General features: G+C 29.3%; 1 protein-coding gene across 1 annotated transcript in view; it reads left to right on the forward strand.

The window, feature by feature from the left end:
• LOC107441538 (uncharacterized) overlaps window positions 1-21100 on the forward strand; it is a 24283-nt gene continuing 3183 nt past the window's right edge. The window contains exons 1-6 of the mRNA XM_016054881.4: window positions 1-186; window positions 3538-3629; window positions 6505-6552; window positions 6645-6748; window positions 14280-14409; window positions 16788-16919. Coding sequence (XP_015910367.1) covers window positions 123-186; window positions 3538-3629; window positions 6505-6552; window positions 6645-6748; window positions 14280-14409; window positions 16788-16919 — 570 coding nt within the window. The 5' untranslated portion in view covers window positions 1-122. The remainder of the gene's footprint in view (window positions 187-3537; window positions 3630-6504; window positions 6553-6644; window positions 6749-14279; window positions 14410-16787; window positions 16920-21100) is intronic.

The raw sequence follows: 21100 nt of genomic DNA on the forward strand, positions 1-21100 counted from the left end.
GGCAACATTATCAATGTCTGTTATTTTATTTTCATTCAGAAGTCGGAAGAAAAAGTTTCGGTTTTCAACTATTATTTACCTAAGTGATGTGTTAAATAAATTTTGTTCCTACTTTTTTTAAAATGAAATGTTTTTGCTTCACTATATTTGTTTTGTTTTTTACTTTTAAAAATTTTTGTGAATCAGGTAAGAATATTTTATATACTACCGTATTTAAATGCCTACAAATTATCAAATGTAAATAAACTATGCTCACTCTATTATCAAATGTAAACAACAACTCTTGTTAAAAATTTGCAATAGATTAAATTTTCTATTTTTATCTTTTTTTATTGATTATATTTTAACATTTATTTAATAGATATTCATTTCAAACGTAAAATTTTATAAAATTATATTTCAAATTTATTAGAATCAACCAATCATATTTTTCTTAATTCACAATTTTCTTCTTAAAATTAACGAAAACAAAATCGTCCATTTTTTATCATAAAAGCAAAATCAATCCCGCAAAAAAGATAGCCTACAAAAAAAAAGGCTTTTTTGGCAGTGATAAAAACTGCTGTGTTTTTACTTTTCATGATAACTACTTTCATTGCTAATGTTTCTATAACAATGTTATAGTTCAGTTGTGACGGCAAAAAACCAATGTTTCACAAATATTAAATTTGTATAAACACAATATCATATCAAATTTATAAAGCAATTCTGCCTACGCCATCAGTCCAATCAAATGCAGAAGTAAAAATTATTATGATGCCTAATTATCCATTGTAAAAATGAAATAAAAAAAGATTATTACAATATCGACATAGGTAGCAGAAAAAATAATAATATTGAAATATTTTCTTCAATCAGCTAGGTTGCTATTTGGAAAGAAAAAAAACTGATCGGGAACAAAGTCCAAATGAAAAAAAATATATTGATTTACCTATTAATAGGTTGATTTTTGTTTTCAATTCAGGTTTGACAGAGGAAAAAGAAAAAAAATTTGTCTGTTGGCAAAATATCATCAGTAAACCGTAGATCGCCTTGCTAATTTTTATTTTTATAACCGTCATTGAACAGTTGACCAAATTTTATGAGTTTATGACTACTAATGTTCAACTCTGTAGCCTTGTAATTATGAACCCAATCCAGAAGGCAAGGGAACTCCTGGATCGAGTATTGGGAAAAATTTACCTTAATGGGGGCCGTTTTATGATGGAGCAAACCCGCATTTGCATTACATGGAGAAGAAGACCACAAGAACCTCCCACGGTCAGTTTGACAGCAAGGGGACTTTAACCCATGATCTGTGTACCACTGAGGATATTTTACGTCAGCACTGTGGTTAGTGCAAGCCGGATGCAAAATTCGTATCAACAGGAATTGGAAGGCGAACGCTCTATCCCCTGTGCCATCGCGGCTTCCTTGCTCATTTAAAAGAATTTATCAGAAATAAAAGCCGACTGAAAAAAAAATCAATAGGCTTATCTGGGGGCCGGGATAGCCTGGTCGGTAGGGTGCTGGGCCCATCTCCAAGAGGTCGTGGGTTCGATCCCCGCCGGCCGAAGACTCCCCGTGTAGTAAATGGTGACTGATGCACGTTAAATCTGTCGAGTCTCAAAGTCCTCCATGTTCCCATAACAAATCAAAACCTCTGGGGGTACTGATCCAGGAGTTTCCTTGTCTTCTGGATTGGTTCAAAATTACAAGGATACGGAGTTGAACATTAGTAGTCGTAAACCCATGAAATTGGGTCGGCTGTTCAACGACGATTATAATATAAAAATAAAAAATAGGCTTATCTGATTAAGCTATTTGTCTACATTTCTGGAGGGGCAAACCGCCTCTCCACTCACAATGCCCCTGTATTGTGTTTACTTATAAGCTGGTTGTATTTTAGCTAAATGTGCATTTTATTTAATTTTTTTTATTTAGAGTAGTAATTTACATAAGCTTTTAAATGGGCTTTATTTTATTCATTGATCTTTTACTTTTACAAACTAACTTGGGAATATTATTTTTGTTCCAATTCTTAATCATATAAAATCAAATTAAAGTTGAAAAACATTGCATTATTTTCAGAGTTTCTTTTTTCGGATATTTTAAACATTTGAATAGAATCCTTTAATTAACAAAATGAGGAAAAAAGAGGTTTTCAAATTTTTCCTGATTTATGCTTATGATATAATTTATAATTGTTTTTATCCTTATTTTTCAAAATATATTCTGACTAATATTGTTAAAAATCATTTTTGAATCTCCGTTTTAATTGTTTAATTTTTTTTAGAATTTTCAATGTTGCATAATATAGTAAAATTGCAAGAACTTATAAAAAAATAAGCTTTTTATTATTGTCTTATCTTTTTAGACTTCATGAATTATCATATTTATTATGATTACTTCTTTTTTAAATTATCATCAATGTTTTTTTGTTTTTTTTAATTCAATTTTTTTGCTCTATATTACCATGCTGATATTCCTTGTTAGTTAAGTTTAGAATTTAGTCTTGAATTACACATAACTGAATGGCAGAAAACATTGTTACAAATTTGACTATTTTACAAGGCATGTTTTTGTCTTAATTTTTGAAACATTAAAGAATTTTTTTTTAAAAAATTATATTTTTATAAAATGTTTATTAAATTATTTTCAATGTCTGTTTTTCTCTTCATTCTTTTGTCTTCCCTCTCATTATGTGTGAATTTCTTTTTATTCTTTTTTATGGTGTAATTAAATGATTCATAAAAAGTTTCTCGAAATATTGCATTCATTTATATTTTGTAATGATTAAAAATGCCATGGTATTGCCTAAAAAACAATATGTGGTGAATATGGGTTTGTATATTTGTAGGGAACCTTTAGAAATGTGCATTTCCATCAAAATGCTGATTAACTTAAAATGCCCATAAAGTATTAGGTACTTTTCCGGTAGCCAACGCAAGTGAAAAACCGCCAAATATATAATGTGGAATGCCGCCAAATTTCTTACAACCATAAGGGGAATGTTACTTCGGGGCGACATGCTCTATTCTCTGAATTCATTCTCTATTCTCAGGGACATTACCGTATTCTGAAGAGAGAGAAAACAATTATTATAAGTATTCTATTTGGGTTTTGTTTACAATTCATTAATATTTGCTTATAGTTGAAAATGTTCAGCTTTTATTCCGCTGATTGTTTTGTCACTCGCTTCGCTTGGCTAGTTGGCTCGCATTTGGTTCAAAATTGATGACATATGCGCCCAGCTAACGAAAAAGTACCAAGTATTTCATTACCGATGTCATTTAAATTATTTGATATGTTTTCTTTAGTGATTTGTTTTTTAAAATTAACCAAAATGCCTTTTGTTGTTTAATCGGTTAAGATAGAAACGTTTTTACTACACTTCTGCTTTGTCTCAGCATAATTTGACTTTATTAAATTTACCATTCTGAATTTTGTAATAGAATTTTTAAAAAAGCAAATGTTTTTTTTTAAAGCATGTATGTAAATTTAAAGATATGTATATTTCACTAATCTTAATTTGAAATTTTTTTTTTTTACTTATAGTTCAATATGAACCATTTTCTTTCAAGAGCTTGAGAAAACTATTATCAGACACCAAACATCCTATTGTGGCGAATCGCACCCATAATATTACTGTAAGTATCTTGGCTTTAATTTCATGCAGTATTTCTTTTAGTTCAATATGAACCATTTTTTATTTGTTGAAGAGCTTGAGAAATACATTATCCAACATGAAACATCCTATTGTGGCTAATCGCACCCTTAATATAATGTTAGTACCTTGATTTTAATTTCATGCAATATTTCTTTCAATTTAACAGAAAATAAAAAAAGATATAAAATTAGAGATAAAAAGGCAACCAAATACTGAGTTTATGACTATCAATGTTGAAATCCCTAGCCTTGAAATTTTGTACCCAAACCAAAAAAGAAAGGAACTCTTGGATCAAGTATTGGGACAAACTAGCTTTCATTGAATACCTCTCGGTGGAACTTTACATTATATGGAGAGGAAAACCACAAAAACCTGCCACGGTCAGCTCAAGGGCACTCAAACCCATAATCCGTCTACCACTGAGGATATTTTATGACGGTGCTAGAACGGAGCATTATTCTCATCAACTAGCTACCAATGATATCCAAACTTAGGACACCTCTTTGAATGGCGAAAGCTTTATCCCATGAGCCACAGTGGCTCGGTTATTGGTTAATTTATTTTATAATTGTCGTTGAACAGCCGACCCAATTATTTGGGTTTATAACTACTAATGTTCAATTCTGCAGTCATATAATTTTGAACACAAGGGAACTCCTGGATCAAGTATTTGGAGAAATTTACCTTTATGTATGACAATTTGATTGAACTAATCCACATTTGCGTTACATGGAGAGGAAAATCTCCCATGGTTAGCCTCATAGCAAGGGGATTCTAACCCATTATCCATCTACCACTGAGGATATTTTATGACGGCACTGTAATCAGAACGAGAAGGGAGCATTATTCTCATCAACTAGCCTCCAATGGTATTCGAACTTGGGTCACCTTTCCGGATGGCAAAAGCTTATACGGTCTTTGAACAGCCGATCCAATTTTTTGAGCTTATAACTACTAATGTTCAATTCCATAGCATTATAATTTGAACACAATCCAGAAGGCTAGGGAACTCCTGGATCAAGTATCTAGAGAAATTTGCCTTCGTGGAGGACATTTTAATGGGGCTAATTTGCATTACATGGAGAGGAAAACCTCCCACGGTGAGCCTCACGGCAAGGGGACCAAATTTTGCCAAGTTTTTTTTACAATCCAATTCAGTGACATCTACATTTTATAAATAACGTTATTTCAGTTAATTCTCTTGGGTTAATTTTAATTTTTGCTAAACCAAATGTAAGACAAACATTTATTCAGTTAATATTAATTCTAAACTAATTATTAGTTTCAATAAAATGTTTAGTTATTGATAACACATAACCGATTTTCCTGTAGGTTTTCTATATTCTGATAATTTATCTGTGTTAAATTTTCATTCAAATTTTTTCACCTTAAAATTTTTCAAAATCCTAGTGAAATTGTTTTAATGCTGTTTTTGTACAGCAATTTTTATCATTGTTTTACTGTCAACTTTTATTATTATTTTATATTTTTTGTGACTTAAACATTTTAATAAAAGAAGATTTCCAATTATTTTCATAAATATAACATTTTCTTTTTATGTTTAGTTGATGAGGCTATCATCTTTGACGAGGCTATACATTGAGACTCTAGAATACTTGAAGAATTCCTATTTACTATGTATTTGAAATTGAAAATTATTATTTAACTGGAGGCTATACATTGAGACTCTAGAATACTTGAAGAATTCCTATTTACTATGTATTTGAAATTGAAAATTATTATTTAACTGGAGAAAAAAATTATTGATGAAGTCTTTAAACATTAGTTTATTTGAACGATTTAACTTCTAATTATTTGCATTTTTCTTTGAATTTTATTTTGCAATTAGGCTTGTTTATACTAACTTTTATTTACAATGGGTTTATTTATGGTGATTATGAATAATATTAAATTTATATTTACAACAAATAATTTATTATGAGAATTCCTGTGCCTCAGTTTGGTTTATTGCAGAGATTCCCACCTGCCCCCAATTGTTTTCTAGTAATAGCGAATATATCTTTTAATTTGTGATTTTTGTTTCAGTACATCAATTTATAAGGTTTTTACGCACCACTAATCCTAAATGTATGTAGGGCAATAAAACTTACGTAAAACGCCACTTTGTTATAGTTATTTTGTGTTGACTCTAGTAAAAGATTTAACAGAAAATCTGCACATTTTTATTTGTAATTTTCTACCATTTCTTTTCTATGTTACAGTTGTTCTATGTTAAGGTTATTTCGTGCTGAGTTTAGTAAAAGAGTTTAAAATTTTCATTTTTAATTTTCTGCTATTTCTTAAAATTCTTAAAATACTTTGCAGAATCTGGAGCAGTTAGGGTCTCTGGCAATAAAGTATCCTATAATACAGTGTTTCCCAAACTTATGACCTTTGCGTACCCTTTCTAAATTTTTTGTAACGCTGTGTACCACTAATAAAAAAATGAATGGATTTTTAACTGTAAAAAAATTGCACTAAAGTTGAAAATCACAACTGGCTGTTGATACCACTCATTATTAACTGTTAACTCTGTAAAAAAATAGCCAATAGAAAAATACGTAATCATAAATTTTCATGCCTAGCTTTGTTTTTAAATAATTGTTTTTGAAATTTTCGTTTGTTGCAAGATATTTCGCATAGGAATGCGTACCCCCGCTAAACTGTTCCCGTACCCCTGGGGGTACGCGTACCACACTTTGGGAAACACTGCTATAATGTAAATATATGCTTCTAAAACATATATTAGTTAAGCAATTTTATTGAGAAAAAAAAATTATTAATAATTTAAAAAGATTTTTATTTAATTATTATTATTTAAGAAGATTACTAATAAAGTTGGAAACTATTTACAGAAAGAACTTAAACTAATAGGCAACTCCTTAAAAGACGATGAATCGACGGTAATGTATTGTGTTCTTAAATTTTTTTTTTTTTTCATCTTTGTCTTAATATTTTTTTTTTGAGCAACTAACAATTATATTCTCTATAATAGGCAGGCACTGAAGCTGCAGTTCTATTCATTGTAGCCATTGTTGTTCTCTCTGTGATTGGTATGGTCATTTACTTTCTAAGAAAATTTGATCAGCTGAACAAGAGGTAATTTTTATTGTGCAACTTGTTTTCATAATTTTGAAATTGTCACAATTTCGAGTTTTTATTGCAGGATTCCTTTTTTTTGTTTGTCAGATTCTCTTATAAAATAAAATTACTATGAACCCTCTGATTTCTTATCAAACCTATTATTTGTAAAAGGTGTCCCAGAATTAACGAGAGATTTGAATTTGCCACCATCTTTGCGGTAAATTGTTGGCAACCCTGATAAAAGAACAATTTGACAGCTGAGAGTTTAGGGTTAGTAAAAATGGAGCGTTCAAGACGGTGCCACAGGCCATACAGCCAGTGAAACAATTCAATTACTACATGAGACATTTTCTGGTGGTGTGTTCTTTGTTTCGGTGATCAGAATTGGCTCCTTAGATTGTATGATTTAACACCATTAGATTTATTCTTATGGGGTTATTTGAAGTCAAAGGTCTATGTTAACAAGCCCACAACCACCCGTGCATTACAAGAGGAAATTAAACTTTGCATCAATGAAATTCAGCAGCAATTATGCAGAAAGGTCATGAAAAATTTCGACAAAAGTGTGTGTATGTGCCAACCAGAGTTGGCCGTTGATTACAGTAATCGATTACAACTGTAATTGATTACAGATAATTACAGCTATGTAATCAATTACTTGTAATCACGATTACAAGTAATCAATTACTTGTAATCGTGATTACAACTTTCAAAAAATTTTAATTACAGCTGTAATCATGATTACAATTTTGATAACAGTAATCAATTACTTGTAATCACGATTACAAGTAATCAATTACTTGTAATCGTGATTATAACTTTCAAAAAATTTTGATTACAGCTGTAATCATGATTACAATTTTGATTACAGTAATCAATTTCTTGTAATCATGATTACAAGTAATTGCGATTACAAGTAATCACAACAAAAGCGATTACAAGTAATTATGATTACAAGTAATCAAAATATATGATTACATGTAATCATGATTACATGTAATTTGATTACATGTAATTGTGATTACTTGTAATCAAACTATACGATTACAAGTTATTACGATTGTATACTATAGTCAAATTTTTTATGTAAGTATTCATGTGGTTACATATTTTTATGTACATAGAATGTACGCACGCATGAACATACAATTTGCGATTCCTATACATACAATGTATGCACAAACGTTGTTTGTACGTACAATATTCATAATTATATTGTAATATACTTAATGCAATGCGCATATGCTTAGTACATATAATTATGCATTTATGATACATGTACGCATGTATGTTAGTTTGTACAAAAAGGCAATGCTTTGTATCTTTGTATACATAGACAATGTATGTATGAACGTATATGAAAATAAGGTTCATGCGTTTGCATGCTTTTATGTACTTAAGTGCATATATTGTATAAATTTACGATAATAGCACGTATATACAATGTACGTTTGTATATAAAATTATACGTATTTGCGTACAATATGTAAAAATGTTATTTAAAGGTACAATATATGCACATAGTTGCGTAAATAAAATGCGTACATGTATACATGCATATTTATATGTACATCGATATATGTGCACGCAAAGTATGTACTTATGTACAACTTACGTATGTACTTGTATAACTACATACTGTGTTAATACTTATGCGCATGTAATGCATGGATGTACAAAAAAATAGTTATATGCACAATGTATGCATGTGCATACAACGTATACATGTACATAATTACAAGTAATGTACAAATACGTGCGTACATTTAAATATATGTAATTACAATATACACATACATTGTGCATACATTAAAAAAATTTATATGAGTAAAGTTATTAAAATTTGTTTTAAAATTATTCTAAGGTATATGAAACTCGACCTCATATTTTTTAGAAAGCAAACGATAATTTTATTTGGAATTTCTAAATATTAATTCCACACATAAAATTTACCGTTTTTCTTACCATTTAAAAAATTTGTATGAATCATGCATTATGTTATAAAAATAAATAAATCTGTATTGTCAAACATTTCATGAAAATACCTGAAAATAATTTTTTATTCAGAGAATTTCAAAATGATATCGAACAATTAAAGCTGAAAACTAAATTTAAATATCGTTTGATTTTGTCATTTAACTTGCTTGAGTCATTAAAAGTTAACTTACATGCATTTTATTTATTGCATTGTACACATATTTAGACATAAATGCAATGTACATGTGTATACGTGTAATGTATGTACGCATGTACAATGTATGTACATACATTCATGTATTGTACGTGCATATATAGTACATATGGATATGCATACATGGAACATAGGTGTATTGTTCATGTGTGGATACATTCATTGTACATATATACATTGCACCATATGCATAGATAGGGATAGCATGCATGTACACATGTAAAATTTGTACGAAAGAATTATGCCCAATATATTTATGCACATACGTACTGTATATGTACACACATATGTACATTATATGAACATTATATGTTCATTTCATCATATGTACATTATATGAATATACATCTGTACGCTGTATGTATATACATCTGTACAATATATGCATCTCAAATGTGTGTATGTACGTACGTTATGCATGTCGAATGCATGTATGAATATATGTGAAATATAAATACGCCCAATGTACGTACAATAGTTCACAAATGTATTATGCATATTTGAATACTTACATTGAGCATGAACATATTATGTACATGTACATAAATACACTAGACATGCATATCATGTACATGTATACATACATATATTGTACATCCTACAGATATACCTATATTGTACATGCATACATATATTGTACTGTTCATAAATAAATTGCACATACATGCATGGGACATACGTTGTACAGACAATGTATGTATGTTCGTACAAACACAAGTACTTGTATATACATGCGTACATGAAAATAGATATACATTTTACATACACAAATATTTGCATAAAATGCATATATTCATTGTGTATAAATGTACATGCCTACATTGTTTGCACATACATACGTAATTATTATCTATATACATACGTACATATATTTTATACCTACAATATAAATGTATGTACATGTGTGTGATACTAAAATGTCTGAACATATGCACTAGATAAAATCATATGTACATACATTTCAGTTACATTCATTTGTACGTATACAAATACGTACAAAATGCAGTACATGTTAATACGGGCAAAATGTATCATTATAAAATACATTCTACTGTCTACTGTAAAATATAATCATTTATAAGAATACAATAGTCTTGTAATCGTGTAATTAGATTACATGTAATCATAATTACATGTAATCAAATTACATGTAATCAAATTACATGTAATCAAATTACATGTAATCAAATTACATGTAATCAAATTACATGTAATCAAATTACATGTAATCATATATTTTGATTACTTGTAATCATAATTACTTGTAATCGTTTTTGTTGTGATTACTTGTAATCGCAATTACTTGGAATCATGATTACAAGTAATTGATTACTGTAATCAAAATTGTAATCATGATTACAGCTGTAATCAAAATTTTTTGAAAATTGTAATCATGATTACAAGTAATTGATTACTGTAATCGACTATGTAATCATGATTACAGCTGTAATCAAACTTTGTAATCACGATTACAAGTAATTGATTACTGTAATCAATATTGTAATCTTGATTACAGCTGTAATCAAAATTTTTGAAAATTGTAATCATGATTACAAGTAATTGATTACTGTAATCAAAAAATGTAATCGATTACATTTTTGGCCAACTCTGGTGCCAACAAAGCCATGGAGACCATTTGCCCGATGTGTCAGTCCAGAGATAACCTTACCCTATGTACTTTATGATTCAATGGAAAAATAACAATCTAAAGACTAAAAACAGTGTTTTATTTTTAATTCAAACCTTGCATTAATTTTGGTACATCTTTTACAAGCCCATCCCCGTTTTTACCCTACTTTTTGTACATATGATGATATATAGACATGTAATCAATTTTTTTTTTTCCTTAGGGGTTTATAAGAGCCAACATTATAGTATAATTCTCATTTTTTAATCCTTTCAAACTTAGATTGTACACTTTCCTTTGATGCATTCCTTTTGATGATGACCTTTCTTGCAGTAAAAAGTAGTCCTTTGAGTTGCTATACAGTTTTGAAAGCTAGTTTTTCTCATGTTAAATGAATAGGGAAAGGGAATTGGAATAGGGAATTAACGAACTTCAATTTGTATCTTATTAGGTCTAAAATTAAGCTTTGCTGCTTTTTGTAATTTTAATAAACTATACTTACCTTTTGAGAAACATTTCTTTGTTTTTTTTTTTACAATAAATAAAATTATAGCTTTTATTTTGGTGTGTATTTACATTTCAATAATTTGTATTATATATCTTTTTTATTTGATACTATATTCAGGGTGTCTGCCATGATCTGCTACATTGTAGATTTTCAAATTCATGACTTTTCATGATTTTCCATGACTAATTCGAAGAATTTTTCATGACTTAATGAAGTTACTATTTTCTCCGACAAAAGCACAACAATAAATTTAAAAAAAAGCCTGATAATAATATTAATTGAAATGATAGGTATAATCAAAACTGTTATACTCTGCATCTTCATATTTATAGATTTTAAATTTAAAAAACAGAGTAAAGAAAGAGCTGAAGCAATAAAATAGCTGAAAAAAATACAAAAGCAAAAAAAAAAAAAAAAAATTCCTTTTTTTTTTTTCAGAATTACTCGGGATTTTTCTGTTCTCCTTTTGGAATTAAAAAAATTTGCCAATGATAGGCTTGCTTAAGCTGGAATTTGAAATTGATAAAATAAAAATAATAATAATAACAATAATTCTGGAATCACAGAAGTTTAAAAGATAATTCGCCCTAGAAATGATATTTTTTCTTTCTTTTTTTGAAAGAACACCATATTTTTTAAAGAACATGATTTTAATAAAATATGACTATGAGTGGTGATTTTGTTACAAATTCAGATATTCGAATAATAATAATTCTGGAATCACAGAAGTTTAAAAGATAATTCGCCCTAGAAATGATATTTTTTCTTTCTTTTTTTGAAAGAACACCATATTTTTTAAAGAACATGATTTTAATAAAATATGACTATGAGTGGTGATTTTGTTACAAATTCAGATATTCGAAACACCGTGGGGGTAATATCCATTTTAAAAATTAGATACTTCGGCGACCTAGATCCATGACTTTCCATGATTTTTTTTTAAAAAAATAGTTAAAATCATGACATTTCATGACAAATTTTGTTCAATACCGAAATTCATGACTTTCTATGATTTCTCATGACATTCCAGGTGCGCGGATACCCTGTATATTTTAGTTGTATAAACATTAGCTGCAATAATAATAAACCAGATAATCTACATGCAGATAGCGTAAAGTGTACTATATATACATAGGAAAAGTTTCTTTTTGTACTAAAGCATAAAGTAAAATACATTTTATGGCAATATAATATTGTTTGTGTGCCTTAGTATTATTTATTGGAGAAAATAAACTATGGTGTGTGGGAGTAATTACAATGATAATTTCTATTGCATTTTATTAGATAAACCTACTTTATTTTACCAGGATGAGATTTTTCCGCTTTTTAGCGGATTTCCGCCTTTTTCGCTTTTGTCTCACGAATTTCAGCCTTTTTATCAAAAACTCCGATTCTCTAAAAGTTTTTTTTATATATATAATATTCCATTTTTTCTAAAAATTCAATTGTTGAAATAAAATGATTACATTTATTTCCGATTTTCGAAGATAAACAGAAAACTCAAACTACGTAGCTGCCAACCCTTCTGCATTTTTAGCTATTTTCTCTGCTTTTACATGTAGAAAATGAGATTTTCCACATTTTTACCCACCCTCCAGATAGCTCGTAATTTTGTAATTCAGACGTCGTTGCATTTTAATATCAAACATCGGTTTTCGTATTTACCTGATTTAAAAGTTGCGTATTGCGATTCTTATTCATGTGATTTCAGTATCGTACATTACAATTCTTATTTACGAGGTTTAAAAATCCAACATCGTGATTTGTATTTACGCGTTTTTAAAATCCTATGTAGCGATTCGTATTCCCTCGAGTTCAAAATCCAATGTCGTGATTCGTTTATGCGGTTGTAATATCAAACATTGATTTTCGTATTTGCACGTCATTTAAAAATTTGGCTTTGGATTCGTATTCTCGCGGATATTTTTGCTATAAAGCACGTAATAGTATTTATTTTTAAAAAATGGAATGTTAATGTATGTTCTCAGTAGTTTAATGTGCTAAACTAGGCACATTCTCAAGTAATAATTGACTCTTTTGTGACTGAAGAAAAACATTATTTCTAGCTTTATTTTTTCAATTTGTAATTTTACTTTTTACTAAATGTTAATTGTCGATGTAATTATTCATATATTAATAGATTAGTACACAATTAATATAAATCAACCCACAGTAATTTATTATCTTAAATTATCTGGAATTTATCATTAAACATAAGATTTCGTCACGTGGAAATTCAACTTTTTTGCCCTTTGGCCAATCTCATCTCTGATATTAGGGCCACTCTGACTCCCTAAAAAATCACCACACAACTACCAAAAGAGGTATAAACAAAATCCTCTAAAGTAAAACAAAAATTTGGAGTAGTAACGCCAGCAGATCAACGTTTTTGAATTCGTCAATTGACAGAACATTATAAAATTTAAGGGGTCACAGTACCCAAAAAATGACAAAAATATCGATATTTTTTATTGCTTAACACTATTCTAACTTCAGACTATTTTGAATGCACTGAAAAAAAATATCTCTTTATCTACATTTTTAAAAAAGTTATGAATGATTTTAGATTGCCCTTAAAACAGAAACTTGATCAGCAGATAGACTTTAAAGTGCTTTTTCTCATAGATGATGATTTTGTGTTTTAATCTTTTCTATTTGGAATTTTTTCTATTTAAAATAAAACTTTGAAGTAAACTTTATCTTAAGTATGATACACTTATTTAAACTGTGCATGCAATAAGCATTTTATGAGGTATTAAAATTTTAACAGCATGTTATATATAGTACTTAACAGGAATTTTTAACATTTTTTTCTATTTTTTTACAAAATAATGTATTAAAAATGTTCTAATTGATAGATCAACAAATGAATGCACAAAAGTGTTAAGATGGATATTGCAAGCACTATGGGGAAAAAAATTTGAAAATATGTTAAAATAAAAAAGCTTTAAGTATTTAAAAATTTTGAATTTTTTCAATATTTTTTAAAATTTAAAAAAATATTAAACAGTTTAACTATTTTTTTAAGATAAATTATTGATTATAAGTTAAATGAGCATGCAAAGCATTCACAAAACGAATGATTATACTTTTATTTTAAAAAAATGTTGCAAGGGTACTGAGACTCCTTAACAATTTATGATGATTTCCTTGTTGTAAAGTTTACTTATAACTTTGTGATTTTTTATTCTAACTCATTCTTTTTGAATAATTCCAACAGTCTCCCAACATACAGATACTCTTCCTTAAAGACTGAAATAAATGGGTATGGTCCAGATGACAAAAATGAATCCCAGTGTTTAGTCGCAGTTTCCACAGAAGAAGAAGAGGACTACACTGATGAAGATGAAGTATTTTCATTTTTGTTATTATTTAGTTTCGCTTGAATATTTTTTACACCTCGCATACTTCCTTTGCAATATTATATTTGCGGCGTAGCTACCACTGTCAATAAATACCAACTCACTAGTATATAAGACATGTTAACTTGCTTCGATCTTGAGATACCTCTTGATAGAAGCAGGTTGACATAGTCGATACTTATATTCCAATATTGGTGACCTCCGGACATGATATGTCCGTGATTGGTGACCTCCGGACGTGAACTCTCAAACGTCGATGGATAGTCCACATTAAACAGTTGTTGCATATGCCTGTTACGACAGAGGGGTGCTATTGTTCTTGTTTTTCCAGTGACGCCATCTATGGCCAAGAATTCGACTCAACTTCTGCCACACCATGCGTAACGCCCGTTCATAGGGCGGACCCATTTATACATCCACAGATTGTAATTTTGACCTGAATCAGAAAACGATTAATCTCCAATTCAGTACCCCCAGAGATATTCACTTGTTATGGAAACATGCAGACCTTTGCGACTCGACAGATTTAACATGCACCATTTTACTACACAGAGAGTCTTTGGCCGGCCGGTTTTGAACCCACGAGCTCTCGGACATGGGTCCAGCGCCCTACCGACCGGGCTATCCCGGCCCATTAAACAGTTGATTTGCTGAAGTAAATAAAAAGTCTCCAGGTCCATAAACAATATTGAAGAAAAAAAGTTAGTGAAATGATATAAATAAACAAGGATGAAGAAAAAATATAATGAGCAAATTGTTATAAATAAAAAGAAAAGAACAGCATAAATCAACTAACGGTATTCGTTCATCGAATTCTATCACAGATAAAATTCCAAAAGGGGGGTAATTTGGCGTAACTACTACTATAAATAAATACCAATTCACAAGTATATAAGATATGTTAACTTGATTTTAACATAAGGTACCTTTTAATAGATGAAGGTTGACACAGTCGATAAAAATAACCCCCCTCAGATTTTTCAAAATGTTTCCTTTTTTGCTTTTAGTAAAAATATTTTTTATTTGTAGATGCTTTAAAAGCATATAAAACTAAGATTAAGGGGATTAAGAGTTACTTAGACTAAGATTAACTTAAGACTGAAATTGTGTAGCCAGGATGACATCTGTGTAAACTATTTCTAATTTATTTTCACTCCCAAATACTTGAATTTTTTTTGTTGAATTCTATTCTGGAAAAATAAGACCTTTCTGTTTTTTGTTAATCAAGTTTCATATAGTAGTTTAATTTTTATTTTTTGGGTAAAAAATATATTTCAGCTTTTTTATTTGTAATTTTTATTTTTATAGAAATTCACATTTAATTAGATTAGAATATTACAATTCAATTGAATATTCAATATTACAATTAGAATATTATATTTAAGGGTAGAATTTAGATAATCATCCAATGAGGTTTAATTATATATCTTGTTTTTGAATTCCATAAATTTTATTCGTGTCATTTTTTTTTTTTTTTGCTTTATTTATATGATAAAATAGAAAAGAAAGTTTTTTTGTTTAAAATTAAATTTTATTATAAAATAATATCGGATGGTGCATTTTTTTCAAATTTTGGCGTAAAACTCATTCAAAAGTAGTAACCCGGAAGTCTTTTGACGAATTTAAACCCCTACTGCCATCTGTGCTTAGCTTAAGACGGTCAGCCATCCACACACCGAGATATACGGTACAATATCCCAGAAAGCACGTAACCTTGCGGCAACTTGGTGTCAGAATTTTCTTTTTATTGTCAGGTAAATGTTGGGACTAGAAACCTTTTTTCAATAAAGCAAAAAATATTGCAGATTCAAACTTTTCATCCTAAAAGGATTAAAAATTATTTTTGAAAGTTTTTTTTAAAAAGTATTGTCGCTTAAGTCCCTAATGACGTTTTAGCTGACGTCACACTAGCGATAGGATCAAATTGCATTGTCCACTAAAATTTCACGACAAGATGTATTTTAGCTGAGCATATATGACTTTGCGAAAGGAAACCTTATAATTACCTAGATTTAAGATTTTTTTTTCACTTTGAGACTAGCTTTATTTATAAAAAATTTCACACTTGAAAACCGTAAGTCAACCTCGAATTAAGGTTTTTATACAGAAGGTTGTTTTCCAAGGTTTTGTATTAGGGTAATGAGCGTAGAATAGAGCAGATTGTCACGGATATCTTTTTAGGAATTGAAGGTTTACACATAAAATGCATAACAAACCTTTTTAGATTTACTATTGAAAGGTTTTTACTGAGTTAAAATGAAACCTTATTTTGCTATCTGGGTTGTACCGTACATCTCAGTATCAAATTATGTGCACGTTTATTTTTTTCCGTACATAAATAATACAAAAAAAATTTCTTTTTGCAGATCTCACCTCCCACCCTCCTAGTCCAGTCACAAACAGTGATGCCCACCAAGTCTATAAATGGGAGTATTTCTATATCACAAGACAACAAGTCCAATGCTAAAAGTGGAGAATCTTCTTTGGATTCAGATGATGTATATATAATTATTTTTGTCTCTTCATGCAGCTTGATTCCTTTGAACTCAAGCTTTCAATTTTATACAGTACAGAACCCGTTATCCGGAAACCAAAAAACCGGAACGAAATTCGATACATTTTCCCGCCATTTTTTTTTTTTTAAATTTTTTCCTCATAAGATTTTAGGAGTTTTCCTTCTTTTTTGAAAGATGTTTACCTTACCATCATTTTGGAAATAATCATTAGTGTACTGTTTGTCTACGATAGGTACTCTGTCCGCCATTCGTCTGGAGGGGTGGCGGGGACTATGGTAACAAGGTATGATTATTTCAAGTAGGGGTGCGGGGTCCCTCTTTAAGACTGGTTTCGGTGGGAGAAAAGGAGACTTCTTTGTTCGATCTATTGTATTAGCCCTAGAGTTAAGAGAAATGAGCATTCGCGCCTGAAACATCGTTTAGAGCGTGTGATTCCTTTTTTTTAATCTTTTCTCTTTTTCAAAAGCTTCTGTTTTAGAAAAAAAAATTTATATGTATGTATGGAATATGTATGGAAATTGTATAAAATTGTTTAAAGCAGCTCAATGTTTTATTAATAAATAACTCATCTATAAATTTATCATACATAGTAAATTGGTTATTAAGAAAAAAATAAATTTGCTAATAAAAACTGTTTTTAATAAATAGTGAAAAAAAACTGTACAGGTTACAATAAAATATGAATAAGAAAATGTAATTTAAGCAAAAAAAACTTCAGATAATTTCAGATGGTTTGATGGGTGCTGATAAAAATCATCGTTGATAGTTTTAGATTTCATCCTAGTTGCGGTCACTTGCTTTCAGTTTCAAAAATAAATAAATAAATAAAATATTTAAAAATTAATAATCAAAACAAAGATATTTAATATTTCTCCGGCACAGATAACGTGAACTATTTTTATTTTATTTATTTCTATTTATATTTTAAAATCAGAGTTATTAAGTTTAAGCTCTTCACTTTTTCCAGAAAATTCAAGTAATAAAAGAAATTAACTGCTTTAAAAAATGTGCAAGTTTAGAAATTAAACCATCTAACAATCAATGAACATTCATAATAAATATCATAAAATTAAAAAGTAATATTAAAAAAACCTGTACTACCCTTAATGTCAGAATTTGTTCACTTTTTTTCCTTTGTATTTAAAAAATAACAACTGATTGAATCGAGAGAACTATTTTAAGTAAGAAAGAAATATTCATGTGAATCTTAAAAAAGTTCTTGAATCAGATTAAATAAGTCTCCTACTGGTGGCTGAGTCAGCCAATCTGGTATACTCCCCATACAAGCTATCATCGAAGGCGAAAGAAAAGGAGACCTCTTCATCGAAGCCACCCTCCCTAAAATGCTCTCTTCATGTTTCCATAGCACCAGACTGCCGCAGACTTTGTGGCGGACAGAGTACCTATCGTAGACAAACAGTACTCTAATGTTTTTTCTTTTTAAGATTATTTCCAAAAAAAAATTTTTTTTTTAATTGGGTTTAACAATAAAAAAACGGCTTTTTGTAGCGATTCAGAAAACCGGAAAAATCAGTTATCCGGAATAGCGATGGTCCCGATCGTTCCGAATAATCGGTTCCCTACTGTACTTATTGTACAGGGTCTTTTGAAACTCTGGACAAAATGTTAAGGGGTGATAGGAAGCAGCTACAGGGTGCGTAGCGTTTTTACAATTTCACAATTTTCTCTGCAATTTTTATCAGAAACTAGTTATTTTATCATGATGGCTGTGTAAAGTTTTTGAAAATTGTTTTGAATTGTATTTATTTTATGTTTGTAAATTAGGAACTTTAGATGATATAGAAAAATAATTTTTATTACAGCACAGATCCTAATTATGATTTTTTTTTTTTGGAAAGTGATTAAAAATATTTTTACAGTGCTTAAAAGGAGCTTATTTTTTGTTAAAAAATCTGGCTACACACCTTGATCTAAACAAGCAATTCTTTGCTTAGATGGTGCTGTAATAGAAAACATTAAGTACGAGTTTTCTTATTTCCGCCATACATTTCAGTAGTCATCGAGACATGCGGTAAAAAGGAAATGTTTGGTAATCAGGATCCTGTTTCACACAGGCACAGATGCAATCGCTCAAACATTTGGGGTCTGGCACAAGTCTTCTTGCAGGGAACATGTCCCCTACAGTCTTTCGACTTCTAGAACATTTATGAAAGGTGTACGTTAAACACATATATGCATCCCTACATGATATTCTTATCTGCCTAATTACTGCATTCGCCTGCACCTTTTCCTAATTACCGTACCTATGTCTTCTAAAATCCACAGTAGAAATGACGACGCGAAAGAAAAATTGCTCTTTAAACTTTCCATTAAAATGTCGTCTAGTAGTTCACCGCTTGCGCTTTATCCATGCATTATATGGTGAAAATTCCTTGCTTAGATGTTTTCTATCACCCCGACAAATTTCTAAACCCCCAACATACTTCTTTGATAAAAAGAATTGACTGGAAAATAAGATTGCAACTGTCTTACGTATTTAAAAACTGATAAAACTGTTTTAAAAAATTGTCTGATTTTAACTTACCTAGATAAAATTCATTAAAATCAATGAACAATTCTCTTATAATTATGAGCAGCTGGTAGAAAGGATGACTTTGCTTACATGAAAATTAAAAATTATCACAAATGCTTTTCATTTGAAAATGAACTGGAGATAGTTCTTTTTTAAAGTAGTGCACCTTACTTACCCAAATAAAGAATACTGGTTGGTACTAGACAAAATGTACCCTAACCCTCTTATAAAAACTACTACTGACATAAAGCTGTTTTAATAGTAGTATATTATTCTTTCAAAAGCGTTCTTTTCTGTGACAAAAGAGCCTTCGCAAAACGGACTTAGTTGAAAGTTAAATTTTCTCTTATTTAGTTAAGTTTTTAGTTTAATATCTTTACAATAAAATGTTATATTTAGCAGTGATTTCGCTACACTTTAGGACTTTTGGATCCTTAGAACTCAGGACTTCCATGTTTACTAAAAGCAGTTTCCTATTTAAAATATCAATTCTTTATCCATGTATTAATTTTTGCATTCATATTATTTTACTTATTGATAGACAAAACCTGAACAGACAAAATATTATATCTTATCATTGTTGTATCTAGGCAAATCATTGTTATATCTAATGTGTTAGAGTACATTTGATTTTTTTTCACGGAAATCTAACCTGTTCCTATATTTAACTTTTTATGTGAAATAAGATATATTAATGAATGTTTGACTGCACTGCCAATGACGAAATACATAATAGATCCATCATGAAAACTGTCTATAGTTTGTCTTTGCAATGTGTTCCAATTTATGAATGCATAAAAATTAAAGTTGCTTGGAAAGTTGATGATTTACATAAATATCAACAGAACCATGTTTGAGGTATTTTAATTCAGTACTAATGAAATAAAAAAATTCATATTGATTTGTTAATTTTCTGTGCTTAGGTACATAAGGTACCTTAAAAAGAACAGTTGGGTAGAAAAAATGCCAATTGGAAAGTACTGTTTCCATGTTCACACCTATCAACTTTTGATTTTTCGAGTGGTAAATTGAATTATAAGCCAAAATATACTTTGTATTTGGTGAGCTCTAAAACACACTATAATGAGATAATCATACAATTATATGTATGTTTAATTTTTTTTTAATATGTAGTGGTAATTAAATTCATTTTAAATCCAAGAAGTATATTGTAAACTCAAATTTTACTCCCACTTAAAAAATAATTATGCAAAATGAGTAAAATAAGCACCTTTCAAGTACTCAAAAAATATTTTCAACAGTAATAAAAATTATTTCTTTCTATTGTTTAAAGTTGATTTATATACATAAAACCAACAAAATGCAAAAACATTTCCTAAAGACTTCACATTATCATGATGAAATAACTAGTTTCTGATAAGTATTGCAGAGAAAATTGTGAAGATCATGTTTTTTTTCTTCTTTTGTGTAATTTAGGACGATAATTGACTGCAAAGAAAAATTCTCATTTTGAAAGATAGAAAATTAAGCACTTTTTACAAAACCCTAATGGAAAAAAGCACCTTTAAGGGCTTTTAAAAAACATAAATCAAAAATAAGCGCATTTTAGAACTTTTTAAAAACTCTATGCACCCTGTATATAGGTTTAATGTTCCATTATATAACAATG

The sequence above is a fragment of the Parasteatoda tepidariorum genome, chromosome 8 (genome assembly GCF_982258835.1).
Source record: "Parasteatoda tepidariorum strain Cologne lab strain chromosome 8, Ptep-v5.0, whole genome shotgun sequence".
NCBI classification, from domain to species: Eukaryota; Metazoa; Arthropoda; class Arachnida; order Araneae; family Theridiidae; genus Parasteatoda; species Parasteatoda tepidariorum.